General features: G+C 53.3%; 1 protein-coding gene across 2 annotated transcripts; it reads right to left on the reverse strand.

Moving 5' to 3' along the window:
• Positions 1–29: 29 nt before the first annotated feature.
• LOC109689567 (complement C4-A) lies at positions 30–13335 on the reverse strand. Of its 2 annotated transcripts, none has more exons than XM_020168475.2 (41): positions 13184–13335; positions 12856–13054; positions 12478–12679; positions 12197–12267; positions 12027–12115; positions 11730–11812; positions 11475–11571; positions 11237–11342; positions 11023–11155; positions 10111–10226; positions 9830–10006; positions 9499–9684; positions 9186–9371; positions 8870–9028; positions 8450–8576; positions 8215–8289; positions 7769–7966; positions 7568–7679; positions 7407–7477; positions 6989–7128; positions 6670–6879; positions 6385–6436; positions 6191–6280; positions 5870–6079; positions 5628–5703; positions 5338–5494; positions 5127–5243; positions 4868–5039; positions 4412–4644; positions 4168–4335; positions 3763–3822; positions 3115–3208; positions 2841–3027; positions 2614–2704; positions 2401–2475; positions 1555–1657; positions 1297–1386; positions 1119–1217; positions 876–959; positions 472–604; positions 30–296 (listed from the first exon to the last, which is right to left on the reverse strand). In XM_020168475.2, exons 1-41 carry the CDS (start codon positions 13246–13248, stop codon positions 155–157), a joined length of 5235 nt encoding a protein of 1744 aa, XP_020024064.2. In that variant the 5' UTR covers positions 13249–13335; the 3' UTR covers positions 30–154. The 2 variants fall into 2 exon arrangements, with proteins under 2 accessions (XP_020024064.2, XP_020024063.2); XM_020168474.2 differs by having other exon boundaries at positions 13172–13330.
• Positions 13336–13828: the final 493 nt, after the last annotated feature.

The raw sequence follows: 13828 nt of genomic DNA on the forward strand, positions 1-13828 counted from the left end.
CCTGCTCCAATCTGAGAGACACCTGCTGATACTTTGCAAAGAACTTTATTATGCCCCAAACCACATGGTTGTGTTTAGGGGCCCAGGAGCAGCAGCACTGCCATGTGCCACTTCTCCCAGCTCAGGTCTGCCTGGGGCAGCAGCTGAGCAGCATTCACACCTGGCACCCCTGTGTGCTGTACTCCTGGAGGAAATCACTGAGCTGGGCACAGGCTGCTCGCTGGCGGGTGCTCCGGCACAGGCGTTCAGAGGGCATCTCCTCAATCCAGCTGTTTGAGTCCAGCAGGTACTGAGGACTGCAGGGGACAAAAATACCATAGCAGGGGTCAGGAAGATGGGCAAAAAAAAAAGCCTCATGGGCACATGAGGCACTGGCTTCTGAGGGCAAGGACTAATTGCCAGGCATCTGCTCCCTAATGGAGGTTCACAGGTGTGAGAAAAGCAAGAGATGGAAGGGGCCAGATAACTCACTCTCCTTTAAGGTCATAGGTGGACCCATCCAGACCCATGATCAAATATTCTTTCTCAGGTTCCAAGCGAAGGCGGCAAGAGGCCCGGACCAGGAAGTTGCGAGTCTGACCAGCAGCAGCCTTGGCATCCTTGGCTGAAGAAAAAATATGCAGAGGAGCCATCAGAGGGGGAGGGAAGGCCAAGAAAGGCACAGGGTCAGGGACTCTATATAGATCTTGCCATTTAGCCACCCTGCTCTCGATGGTAGATTCTATCACTCCCTGTTATGGGCAAGCACAGGTTCCTAAGGAATGAGGGAATTTGTGCTCAGATTTGTCTGAGTTTCCATGATTCTGAAAGCCTACACCCAAAACCATGGCTTCTGTGCCTCCCTGTGGCCCATCCCTTTCAAGTTCCCTTCCTACTGAAGTGCAGGACTTGGGTGATCCTAGTTTCAAAGAGGCGGAAAGCAGCTCTGCCATCTTCTCGGAGAACCTGGACCTTGAAGCCTAGGAGGGGGCACAGGGAAGGGAAGGAAGGCTGGTTACTCTGAGTCAGTGTCAGAGCAAAGAGGCCACAGGTGGGCCTGTGGGAGGAGCAGGCAACCAGGAGAGGCCAAGGTAGCTGGACCTTGAGAAGGGTAGGATCCATCCTGGGGGAAGACTAACCATACTCCACACGGGGATAGTAGCAGGCAAACTTCATCCTATAACCATCCTCATCCTGCAGCCCCCGCTCCAGGGCGCGACGCTGCCAAGGGCACTTCCCTGAGATAGAGGACCCAGGTGAGACCTGGCAGGCCCTGACATCTGGGCTCATAGCACCATCCCAGGCCTGGCATCTCACCCTCAGCACACTGGCAGACGTCAGCAGAGCACAAGGTAGACAGGAGTTTGCTCTTACTTGGTGCCCCATAAAACACAGAACATTTGTGCTCTAGAGAAAAGCAGAAAAAGGACTTAGGACAATGCTCCTCCCCTCTGCCTCTCCATCCTATGGAGCCCAGGACTCCTTGCCACCCTTCACTGCACTAGTTCCTGATGTCTCAAACTAGGGTACCTACCCCAACCTCCCCTGAATGTCAGGGCATTGCTGAGTGCTCACCGGGGCTGTAGTAGTCATACAGGGCTGCGCTGGCTGGCTGCACCAGTCCCACGGCCACCTCCTGCACAGCTCCAAAGCCCACGCACTCCCGGGAGGTAGGCACCTGTGACCCAGTGAGGAAGGGGGATCAGGAGAGACCTACTCCGCAGGCCATAATCCGCTGGCTGCCTTTCCTTGGCCTGTTTGGTTGGTTGCCACTGATCTTATCTCTGCATCCTTCACATTTTGTTAACTTCCTGTCATTAGAACTCTAAACAAGGTCTTTAATGACTTCACTGCCAAGATGGCAACCTTGTCCCAGTCTCTGCTAACCAGACCCTCTGCAGAGTCTTACATCAAGGACTCAGCCTCTGAGAGACCTCCTATGCTGAGGGATTGCTTCTGAACCAGCCTTGGTTTTCACCTGGTCACTTCTTAGACGTTCCTTTTCTATTCCAGGAGCATAGGCCCTAGCCCTAGCTCTTCCCAACTCTGAGCCCTGTGGTGCTCTCCTCACTCTCTGGCTTCCACCAAACCCTTCCAAGTTGATGAGTCCCAAGCTGAACTTTCAATCCCATCCTTGCATTAGGATTGTAGCAGGATTTGAAAGTTCTCCAAGGGTCTCTTACTGTCCCCAAACTGCCCTCCTGAAAGCCTCATCCTCATCACCAATATAATGCCTGTCATAATCTTAGGAGGTGTGTCCCTTGCTCTGTTGTGGATCACATGGGTTACTCTCTTGTCCTGGCTCCCTGCTATGTCATAATTTCCCAAGAGTCCCAGCCATTGTCTCCTAAGAAACTGCGTAACACATTTAATAATCCTAGTACTATCGGTTCCCTGCCTGTGTCATTTCTCCCCACTTACCGAGTCGAAGTACAGTAGGACGTGGGGCCCATCGGTCTCAAAGTGACTCACATAACGGTCAGAGAGAGAGGTCAGCTGTGGGGAAGGGGAGACAGTCACAGGTCAGTGGCCTTGGGCCTTGAACATGACAGGACAGGGATTGGAACCTAGAGTGCTACCAGGACGGAGCAGGATTCCTGAGATAGTGGGGTTGTTTTGGGTAGCTGACCATACCTTCTCCAGGTCAGCCCGCAAGGCATGGAATCCACTGAGGAGAGTGATGTCTGCAATGGCCATGCCAGACAGCCCCACCTTGCCATTTCGCCTGTGGAGAGATGTAGCCTGCTGTCCAGGTGGCACATGTGCCACCTTCCAGATGCCTAGCCCAAGCCTAGGTCCTGCCTTGCTGCCCCTGACCTGGCAGATGCCCTAGCACAGCCCATGCTGCTCCTGGTGCTCACCAGATACACACAGTGTACTGCACTCTGGATTCCTGCTCTTCTGCCACCTTGGGTGCCTCCCTTCTGCGACGGTTCCTCCGTCCTTCAAACAGCTGCAGGGGTGTCACAGGCTGAGAGTGGGCACCTGGGTCATCCCCAGCTAGAAACGCGTCATACTCGTAGTCCTCGTAGTCTTCGTTTGTTTCCCCTGTGCAGGGCAGCATGGTGAGGGGCTGGAGGCCACTCAGCCCACATCAGTCCCTCAGGCTCAAGGCCTCAGGACCCCAGCACTCACTTGTATACTCCACATGACCTGTGACTGTCACCTCAATCTGAAGGTCCTGGCAGGTTGTGTTCTTCATGTCCAGGACATTGTAGGTACGAAGGATCTGGCATGGCAAGGGGTAAGGACAGAACATAGAACATATGGGTCACGGACCTGAGAGCATCTCCCTGTGCTGAAGGATTTGAGACTCCAGTCCCTCTCATCCCCCTCTCTGAACAATCCAACCACATGAGCAACACCAGGTAGGCTTTAGGTGCTGGGCTATATGTGACACAGAGGTAAAGAGAAAGGGCCACCTTCAGAGGCCAGGCCTCTAGATGGCACATAAAACAGAAAGCTCTGGAGTAGTTGAGGCTTGAAGGAGGAAAATGAACTTATCCCATGGGACAAGAATCAGGGGGAGGACAGGTAAGGAGATGTGTGTAGATGAAAAATATGGCTGGAGCAGGTGGGCAAAACCCAGCTGTGTGAGCCACAGGGTAGTGGGTGAGTCTGACTTTTTTCCAGGATAATCTGGTGTTTTGGGAAGGTCAGTCTCACATACATGGGTACAGTAGATCAGAGGGGTGAGATGGAAGCTCCTCCCTCCTCTGCCTCAGTCCTCCCCTTGCCTGGCTTCTATCTCCCACCAGCCCCCCACTTTCCTGCTGGCCTCACCTTCAAGGTCCCTTTGGTGTTTCCTCCCACATTCACATTAATCTTGCTTCCCAGGGAAAACTTCAGGAACAGAAAAAGGAAAGAAATGTCAGAAGGTTAAAGGAAAACCTGTTTGTTGTTCCAACTTTACCTCCTCCTTCAAAACAACCCCAAGTCCTCTCCCACCTCATATTTCCAAAAGTTTACACCTTTGAGTGCATTATCTCTCTCCAGCCTGCTAAAACTCAGGGTGGTAGCGGGTGTAGACTGAAGATGTATTATTTTACAGGTGAAAGAAGCAAAGCACAGAAGTTTGGTCACACAGAAAGTCAGTTCTCCAAGGATACCCTCAGGAAAAGGGCCAGAGTGTGGGAATGGCTTCTGGCCTGGCCGTGTAATGGCAACCCCAGAGAGGGAGTGGGTCACCTGAAGCTCCTCTTCCAGCCCCTTAATTTGGTGGTTGTTCAGCTGCAGTACATGAGACTTGAACCCACTGCGGCCAATGGAGCTGAGCGTCACATTGAGTCCTCTCTCCTCAGTGGTGTGGGAAGCAATCCAATATGCAGACAGAGCATCCAGGGTAACCACTGTGTCCTAAGAAAGTTGGACCAAAACTCAGGCAATTGGTCTCACACATCCTTAAGCCCCCAAGCCCCATGGTAGCCCTTACCTGGGTGCTGCGGAATCCTCCTTGGAAGCTGCCCTGATGGGTGAGCCAGGATGCAGCCTGGTCAGCCAGCTCTGCCTTTCCCTCCCGAAGCAGCAAGTGCAGCAGGCCATAGGCTGTGGTTTCAATCCACAGGGCTGGTGCCTGGGGCACAGGATCTGTTGGGCTACGTGGGGCCAAGGTGGGTGACACAACATTGTTTTGAGACCCAATAACAGAACCCCAGTATAGGTTATCTGGAAGGAAAAGGAAAACCCACAGGTGAACCTGGGGAAAGGATCCTAGGCACCTGGTCCCTTGCACCCCTGTCAGGCTTTCCTGATTCTACCTCCAAATCCTCCCTGCTTATGCTTTCATTCCTTCTCAGGATCTCCATTCTATCTCTCCCTCTGGGCACATCCAGGGATCCCAAAGCCCCCTAAACCCCAGGCCCACTGCCCGGATCTCTTTGTCCCTCACCACCAGTCTCTTGGGCCATGGCCATGAGGTTGTTGTGGGCAACATTCCGCAGGTCCTGGGAGGCCTTGGTCAATGTCAGGGCGTAGGCCGTGATGGCAGCTGCATGGGTACCTAGGAGCCCAGCACTTGCCTTCTCTCCTAAGAACGAGTTTGCCTTTGAGATGGAGGTTTCCTAAAAGAAAGCAGGGAAGAAGGTGTGAAGGCTGGACGCCCAAGTTCCTGGGAGAAAGAAAACAGCTGGGGGATACAGGTTCCTTACCACTCTCTGCTTCAACTGCTTTGTACTCTCATCCTGGAAGACGGCCAGCCCGTGATGAAGAGCAATGACCACAAAGGCTGTAAGTGCCACGGTCTCATCATTTCCCACCAACCCCCCCTAGTGAGGAGAGAAGAGGATGTCAGCCAGGAGCAAGGAGGGGCAGATATAGTCCTGCCAGGCTCTCCTTGCCCAGCCTCCAGTATACCCGCACCTGCATGCCCCTGTGGATAACTGGACAGGGGTCCTGGAACGAGCCATCTGCCTGCTGCTGGGATAGCAGCCACTGGGCTGTCTCTTGCAGCTTTTCAGGTGACCCGCCCACCTGCTCCTGGGCCAAACTCAGAACCTTCAGCACAAAGGCTGTGAGCCTAGAGGGGAAGAAGGAATGGCTGGGGACAGGGGTGGTCCCTCTGGGGACCCAGCCCTACTCCCCCAGCTCCTGGTTGTTCACCGTCCCATTGCCCTGACCCCTCTGAAACCTACAGCCGCACTCCCCCTCACCAGGTGCTGCTGTCTCGGTGTAACCAAGCCCCATAGGAACCATCTGTCTTCCGAAACTGCTGGATTCGCATGTAGCCTTGGAGAAGAGAGGCAGTTGCTAAGCTGACACCCACTCTTCTGCTCTGTGTGCCCAAATCCACATTCCCCATTCCCCTGCTTCCCCTCTCTAGACTTCTGGGCTTCTCCTCTTCCATTAATTGCCCTTCTCAGACCCCATTCCTGCCTGCCCCTGCACCAAGAACCTTTCTGGATCAGATCCACAGCCCGGTCCTTGGTCTCAGGGGGCAGTTTGCTCCACTGCTCTGTCTTGTCCAGATAGCGGGAAGCAGCCAGTGTTGGAGCCAAGTAGATCATGGTTTGTTCTGCACAGCCCTGGGGAAGCCTCAGGAGGGAGGCCAGGCCTCCTGGGGACAAGGCTCCCTCAGAGCCCAAAGTTTCCAATGCATCTGAGGCTACAGAGGAAAAAAAGGAAAAGTTGAGGATGAGAGGATCAAAATAGGGGTCCACAGGCTTCACATGAGTCCAGGGTGCCCACCAGAGAAGGACTGAATGACATTCCCCACCTGTAACCCTGACAAAGCTGTTGAAATCTCCATCAGGGATAATATTGGGATCTGAGTTGCCAGGAATTTCTAAGCTGCGGCCTTGGTTGTCTGGGGAGATAGGAGAAGAAGCTGGCAGTCTATCCTGCCATCTACATCCTCCAAGCCTTGCAACCCCCTTAGGGATCAGAGAACTTGGGTAGGGGGTCACTCACCCAAGGGGTTGAGTTCATAGACCATCTCCTCTATGTGTTTGGCTCCTTCCTTCTGTTTCGGGGGAAATGTGGCTGTGAGAGATCACACAGGACTACAGCCTGCCCTGCCAGTGCCCCCAGGACTTTGAATTTAAACTTTATGGACAGAGTTGGGACACAATTATAGGAGATGTAAAGTGCCCAAACTGTTGGGTTTAGGTACTGGACCCCTGGCCCAGCCAGAAGAGTGCTATGGGGGATATAACTGGGAGCCTGGGGACCTGGATTTGGGGGTGCTCCACTCACCTCAATTTGCAGAACCTTAGATACTGCATCCCCCACAGCAAATTCAAAAGACCCTCGAGCCACCACCTTCAGAGACACAGCAGCAGCTGCTGTGGGCACCACAGAGAAGGCAACAGGGCGGGCAGAGCCAGCAGGCACCAGCACCTGCTGGGCCAGCCCTCCACCTCCAGCCAGGCACAGCCCCTCCACTGGGGACACATGGACGCTCACCTGGGGGCAGGAAAACAGGGAAAGCCCCAGGCCCAGTGCAGTTAGGCTCCCTACTCCACCTGTCCCTGGCTCCCTAACCCTGTGTGCTCAGGCTCCCACAGGGCCTCACAGTCAGGTTTTTATCCAGGTAGTTGTAGAGGACAGGCCGCAGCTCAAGCTGCTCAAAGCGGTGGACAGAGAGAGGCAGGCGGAGGTGTAGGTGGAACTCACGAAACACTCGGAGACGGGCTGGTGTGGCCACACACAGACCTGAAGGGTGGAGGATGGGGGAGGGCAGAGATCAGAGATGGGTAGGGAGACATAAAGGCCTCAGTGCCACAGGAGGTGGGGCAGGGAGTGACTCAGTGATTCCTCATCCCTGCCCTCAGCCTGGCCCTGCTCTCTGGCCCAGGCCATGTGCATGCTGGTACGGTCTTCCCCAGATCCCTGGACCCTCTTTGTATGCTGAGAGCAAAGGGCTAAGCAGGGAGCCTGGGTCAGGGGAAATGGAAGATGGGCAGCCTGAGACCCAGGCAGGGTGACCTCACCTTTGCTCTTGGATAGGCTCACACCATGGATCTCCCATGTGGTTAGAGAGTCGGGGAGCCAGAGTGTTAATCTGTGGCAGGACAGGTGGAGAAGCCCTGTCACACCCTAGGCTGGCCACAGACACAGCCCAGAGACAAGGCCAGGACCCCCAGGCACTCACGTTTGGGAGCGGTCCACAGTCTCTACTCTCCAGAGCCAGTTTTCTGGGAAGAAACTGCGCACAAGAATGTCATCTTCATCAATCAGGTCCTCCTCCTGCAGGGCCTCCAGGACTAGGGACCATGGAGAACAGGAGTGAGGAGGGGCAATTCTGCCCTTCCAGGTACCATTGCCTCTTCTGCAACCCCACCTGGCCCCTCACCTCGGGCAAGGCCCACCCGGCCCCCAGCCCGGATCTTCTTGCGCAGGCTCTCAGCAAACTGGCAACAGGACAGGAAGGGCTCCCGACAAGCGAGTTGTGGCACTCGAGCTGCCCGTTGCTCACAGGAGCGTGCCATAGGTAGTCGCGTCAGCCCATCCTGACAGCAACGCTTGGCAGCTGGGGAAGCGTACTGGCCCACTACAGGACCAGGGGAGCGGAGGTAAGCATGAGCAAACACCACACCACCTAGACCCACCAGGACCTGCTTAGAGAACATAATAAAAGGCAATGGAGAGAAACACCCGCCAACCCACCTTCAACCCCAGAACTTGGCTCTCCAGCTCCAAACACCTATATTGGCTCACTGAGGTGTAGAAGGGTAGAGAGGCAGATTCCCATCCTGATCCCAGAAAGCTTAAGTAGATTCATAAGCACCTACAACTCACACTTCTCACTAATTGCCTTTTGGAAGTTCACATTTCTCTTCTGCCGGGTTTTCTTCTCCTTAGGACAGCTCAGGCCTGGTAGAAAGCAAGACCACAGATAAGTCATAGAGTGAGCGCCTCAAGCCTCCCTTTCTCTTCTTCTGCCTAGCCTTCCCTCCTCTCTATTCCTTGCCCCACAGGTTCTTCCTCCTCTCTTATCTTCCCCCACTCAGTACTTTTCTGCTTCCGTTCTCACTCTCTCTTGTTGGGGTCAACTGGGTTCCATCAGAAAAGGCCAGACCCACGTCCTGGAACACCTGAATGGCACTGTCTCCACCACCAGGACCGCAGCCAAGGTTATACCTGTTCATAACTTCAAAGACCTAACAAAAAAAGGCAGGGATTCTGGAAGACATAGGTAGCTGAAGGGCAGATCACTCAGCTATGGGTGAGAGAGAAGGGGACATACAGGTATGATGGGGGTGGGGGTGGGGGGTGGGCAGTGTTGGGGAATAGAGACCACAGCTGAGAGAAGGTGTGAGTGAAGCCCAAGCCCTGAGGGAAGACTGGGAGGGGTTCATGGGGAGATTTAGGGACTGAACTTGGCATTTGGGCTCAGAACAGCAAGGGGAAGGAGGCATGAGGGTGGGAGGACTGGGAGAAGGGTTTGACAAACCTTGCCCATGTTGAGAGGTTTGTGGAACCTGCCACCCACAGCATATAGAGCTGTATCCACAGCTCCCAATGCCACCAGGGCCAGGGAATCAGTTTGCAAGTGAAGCTTTATACTCTCCCCGTTGCGATACTCCTTGGCACCATCCAGGTTGAGCTCCAGCTGGCAGAGGCAGGAGGTCAGAGGTAGTTAGAATAAGGAGATCTTTTTTCATCCTCAGTGCACCTCAGACTAAATCTATGCCCTGCGGGCAGTCACCCTGTCCTCCTCCTTTCTTAATCCCCCTAACGCACACAATATCTCTTCCAACACCAGTCACCTTGCCCTCACAGGCCCCAGCCTGGACATCAATTCGCAGGGAATTGGCCACTAGGATTCCTCTATGATAGCAGAAGGCCACAAAGTAGAAGGAGGGTGCCAGGTGATGGTCCACAAACACAGAGACTGAGGTCAGGGTCCTCCTGGGCTCTCGATTCATGGACACGATCTCACCCCGGGATAGGATCTGAACCAAGACAGGAAGCAAAAATGTTGTTCTCTTCATTGTATACCCCCAGTCCTGGACCTGCACCCGGCTGGTCCAGAGGGCTTTCCTGCACCCCAGCCCTGCTATACTCCCCAGTTATGCCCACCATGTAGTAGTAATGAGAGAAGGTAGCCCCGCTGATGCCCACAGTTCGCAGGTTTAGGTTAAGAGTGTCCCCAACACGAGGGGGCTGAGTATCCAAACGCTCAATAGACAGAAAGCCAGCGCTTCCTGAGGGTGGGGCTTGCACCGTGAAACTGGCTGTGGCTGGATGGACAGAGCCTGCAGACACCTGAAGAGAGAGGCACATTGGGGCAGGGTCAATGGCAAGGAACCATGCACTCCACCCCTCCTCCCAAGCTAGGCCATGGACCCTCATGAGGCAGCTCATCCTTCTTCCCTTCCCCCACTGTCCCCACAGGTCAGAGGAGCCCTACCAAGAGTTGCAGTTTTGTGGTGGTCTGTGGGACAATGATGGGAATGCTGACTTGGCCAATCCTATCTGTGTTTTGTTGAAAGTCTTCAACTTTAGAAACGTGTCCAGAAAAGAAAGTGGCAGAAACTTTGACAGGAATGTCAGAAGCTGGGGAGCCTGACATTTCCCGGACCAGCGCCTAGGTGGGGATGGGAGGGGCCAGTGAAAGAGAATGGTCAAGGAGATGGTGGGCCTTTCTGACCAGCATCCACTCCCCTCCAATCCTGCCCCTCCAGAAGAAACCTGCAGCAGGAAGGGGGCCCCAGGTATAAGATGTTGCTTGGTGTTACTAAGATCCAAGGAAAAAGCAGATGACACAAAACGCCAGGATGTGAGCTCTGCCTCCTCCATCTCTCCTCCTATAAGACAAAGGGCAGAGAAAGTTGGAGGACAGAACAGGAAGAGAGGAGCAGGAGGGTGAAGGGGAGGCTTTAGCATTTTCCTCCACAGACAATGAGCTCCTTAAGGTACAGGCTGACTCATATTCTACACTTGCTGAGGTCCAGCACTGGACCTGGCACCCAGATGTGTGTAACATACATCTGCTGGATGAGAGAGTGGGGATAAATGACTGAATGAGCAAAAATAAGTAAATAAACAAACTAACTAACTAACTAACTAGCTAACTGAGATGGGCAAAGAGGCAGAATCACAGAGAGATGGCATCTCCTGGGTCTTTCCATTTTGGGGCCTGAGATGAGGTGGCAGAAGTCAGGGGTGGTACTGTACTAAAGAACAGGGCCGGGGCTATAATTTGGATCTTAAACATCCCCCAAAGGTCCTGGCTTAGTCCCCAGCATGGCAGTCTTAGGAAGTGGTGAAACCTTTACAAGGTGGGGCCTAATAGGAAGTCATTAGATTATTGGGATTGCCTTCAAAGAAGATAATGGACCCCAGTCCCTTCCTCTTCCTCTCTTTTGCTTCCTGGCTTGAGGTGAACTTTTTGTTCCATCGCACATTCCCTGCCAGGATGTACTGTCTTGCCACAGGCCCAAAAGCAACAGGGCCAGCAAATCATGGACTGGAACCTCCAAAATCCTGAGCCAAAATACTTGATTGTCTCAAGTATTTGTTACAGTAATAGAAAGCTAACTAACAGCCAGTTCAGAGGTCAGAGGTAAGGGGCTGGGGTTATAATAAAGGAAAGTCACCCACCTGGAGACTCAATGATGGCTGCTGCAACATAGAGACGCAGCCCCAGAAGGTCAATGATATTAATATTAGGCTTCTCCAGGGCACCCAGAACCTCAGCCTTTGAGAGGGAAATGTGGCTCTGGCCATCCACCAACTGGGGCAGAGGAGAAATAAGTGGGGTGAGACTGGAGCTCCCTGCCTCTCCTCCTCCCTATCTCCCCCACCTCCTTCCTACCTTGGTCTGAGTCTCCAGTCCCCGAAGGAAAGTCTTTTCACCATCCTCATCCAAAAGTGCAAAGCGCACATATGCCACCCCACGCACAGGCTTCCCATAGATGTACCTGGTGCCACAAAGAGATGGGGAAGAGGGTGGGCCAAGGGCTTGGGGAAATAATCTGGGAGGGAAGCAAACCGGGATCCACAGTCTGTTCATATGCATGGGGAGCAGGACCTGGCAGGGGAGTGGGTGTTACCTGGCCTGAATGTCTAATTGAATTTCACCAAGGTAGTCAGGTGCTGTCAGAATGTAGGGCTTCCCAGGGATGATCTTCACTTCAAAGTTGGGAAGGACTGACCCAGAATGAAGGAACAGGTGGGTCAGGCCCTCATGAAAGGACCCTTCAAAGACTCCCCTCCCCTCAGGGCTGTCCTGGTGCCACCACCTCTCCTTCCACCCCTTGTTTCCTTCACAAAAGGAGCTGCCTGCCCTTCATGTCTCCAGTGCTTACCATATTTCTTCACTTCAAACTGGGTGCTGCTGTTAGATTCCAGGCTATCTGAGAATCGGGCTGAGATCTTCCAGGTCCCTGGCCTGAAGACATATAAGGAAGGGACTCAGCCCTGTGCACAGAAAGCCAGTGGCCTGAATCCTCAGGAAGAAGACTATAAAGGTAAACCAGAGAATCAAATGGGACAGAGGCAGGGCATCTGGAATGTAACTGTCTATTGGAGGCAGAGAACCCCAAGGGAGAGGAGAATTAAGAGTGGTGTAAATGAAGAACCATCCTCTAGTTGAGGGAGCTCACTCTGAGATGTCTGGAATCAGGAAGTCATCCTGGAAGATGGATGAGGAAACGTATATCTCCTTCTTCCGCACAAGGAGACCATGAGAATTCTGCAAAGGCATTACAAGTGGTCTCAGGTGGGAGGTCACATCAGTAATCAGGGTCAGGAAGGCCAGAGGTCAGAGACTCACCTCCACTGAGACTATGAGGGGGTCAGTGGTTGGACGCATCTTTTGATCCAGTGAAAAGACCCGGTATTTAACTGGGAGTAGAGATGAGAGAGGTTAATTAACCAGGAGTCTATGTGCAAAGGGAGGTGGGCCCAATTCCAGGGAGTGAGGTGAAGCTAGTATTTGCTAAGCAACCCTCCAGTGTGGAGCTTTCTTTCAGGTTACCTCACATAAGGAGCACCAGTCATGTCCTGAGAGGGCAGGGAGGGAATTAAAGTAAAGGCCCTGGGGCTGAGGCTCACCTCGCTGGCCAGGGTTATAAATGGGCTGATCAGTCTGCAGAAAGAGGTGCCCCCGGCGAGAGGAGAAGAGCAGGTTGACACCTTGACTATCTGTGTCTTTTAATGGAGAATTCTTTAGCCATGGAGACTGGGCTACTAGCTGGACCTCAGGGGCTCTGCGCAGTTTGAAGAGGCCACAGCTATTTGCGTCTTCAATAGGGACCTACCAGAAGAAGGAGAGAGTGGGTCAGAAACGGAGCAGAAGAAAATGGACAGAGACCAGGACAGAGACCAAGACTGAAACACCAGGACACTTCTGAGGTGGGAAAAGAGGAGGGAGGCCAGTGAGGAAGACAAAATCACTTAAAAAACAAGAAGAAGGGTATGGGAACCAGTTACCTGGAGGCTGAGGAGTAGAAAGTCTTTTTCTGAGCTGAGGGTGAAGTCCTTCTTTGGGGAACAGGCATCATTATTATGACTTGGGTTTCTCAGGAACACAAATCCTTTCACTACCTGTCCTGGGGGGACATCATGGAGTTGCACCCCCACTGACAGGGGCACTCCCAGATTAACCACAGAAGGAGAGAACAGGAGCAACCTAGGGAAAATGGCAAAGGTTGACAGTCAGACTCCGCCTGATCTGTCCACCCTGGCTCTTCCTCACCCTTGAATAGGGTCCCATTGCCACCTCTGCCCCCACCCAAGAACCCAGTACCTTCCCCTGGACCTTGGCTTCTGCAGCGACAAGGTGAAGAAGCTGGACATCCAGATCAACCCGCAGAGGAGCCTCATGGCTCATGAATCCAAGAGGGGTTAGATCTGTTTGTCTATCTGTTCCCTTCTGGTCAACCTAGGGCTTGGGGCAGCGTTGACTCTGGACCTTGCTCCTCCCCTTAGCCCAGCTAAGCCGGGAAACCACGTGATGGTCAAGAAATGCAGCTGGCCCCAGGCCCAGTGTTGGGGGAGCAGCCTGGATAACAGGGTCTCTGAGGGAATCTGAAGAAATCTTGGCCCAGAAATGAATTTTGTCCTCTCCCTGTTAACCCCCTCATCCCAGTGCTGGGTATCTCCTCCAATTGAGTGAACATGAACAATATGTGTGAACATGAACTTGCTGTGCATAAACCTGCAGGGGCCCAACATGGCCTAGACATGTGGGACATTTATGTGGTCCTAACAAGACAAGGGTGGGCTTCTAAAACCCTTGCCTCTTACTTTCACCCCCACCCAAACTGAACTATATAATTGTTTGCTTTCTGTTGGCCCTAACAGAAACCGTGTGGTTCATAAGATCAGGTGCATCCTCATTACCTACAGGGAAAGCAGCTTGAATATCAGTTAGCCGTTGTCTTCTCTGAACAATGAGGCAAAG

This window comes from Castor canadensis, chromosome 8 (assembly GCF_047511655.1).
Source record: "Castor canadensis chromosome 8, mCasCan1.hap1v2, whole genome shotgun sequence".
NCBI lineage: Eukaryota > Metazoa > Chordata > Mammalia > Rodentia > Castoridae > Castor > Castor canadensis.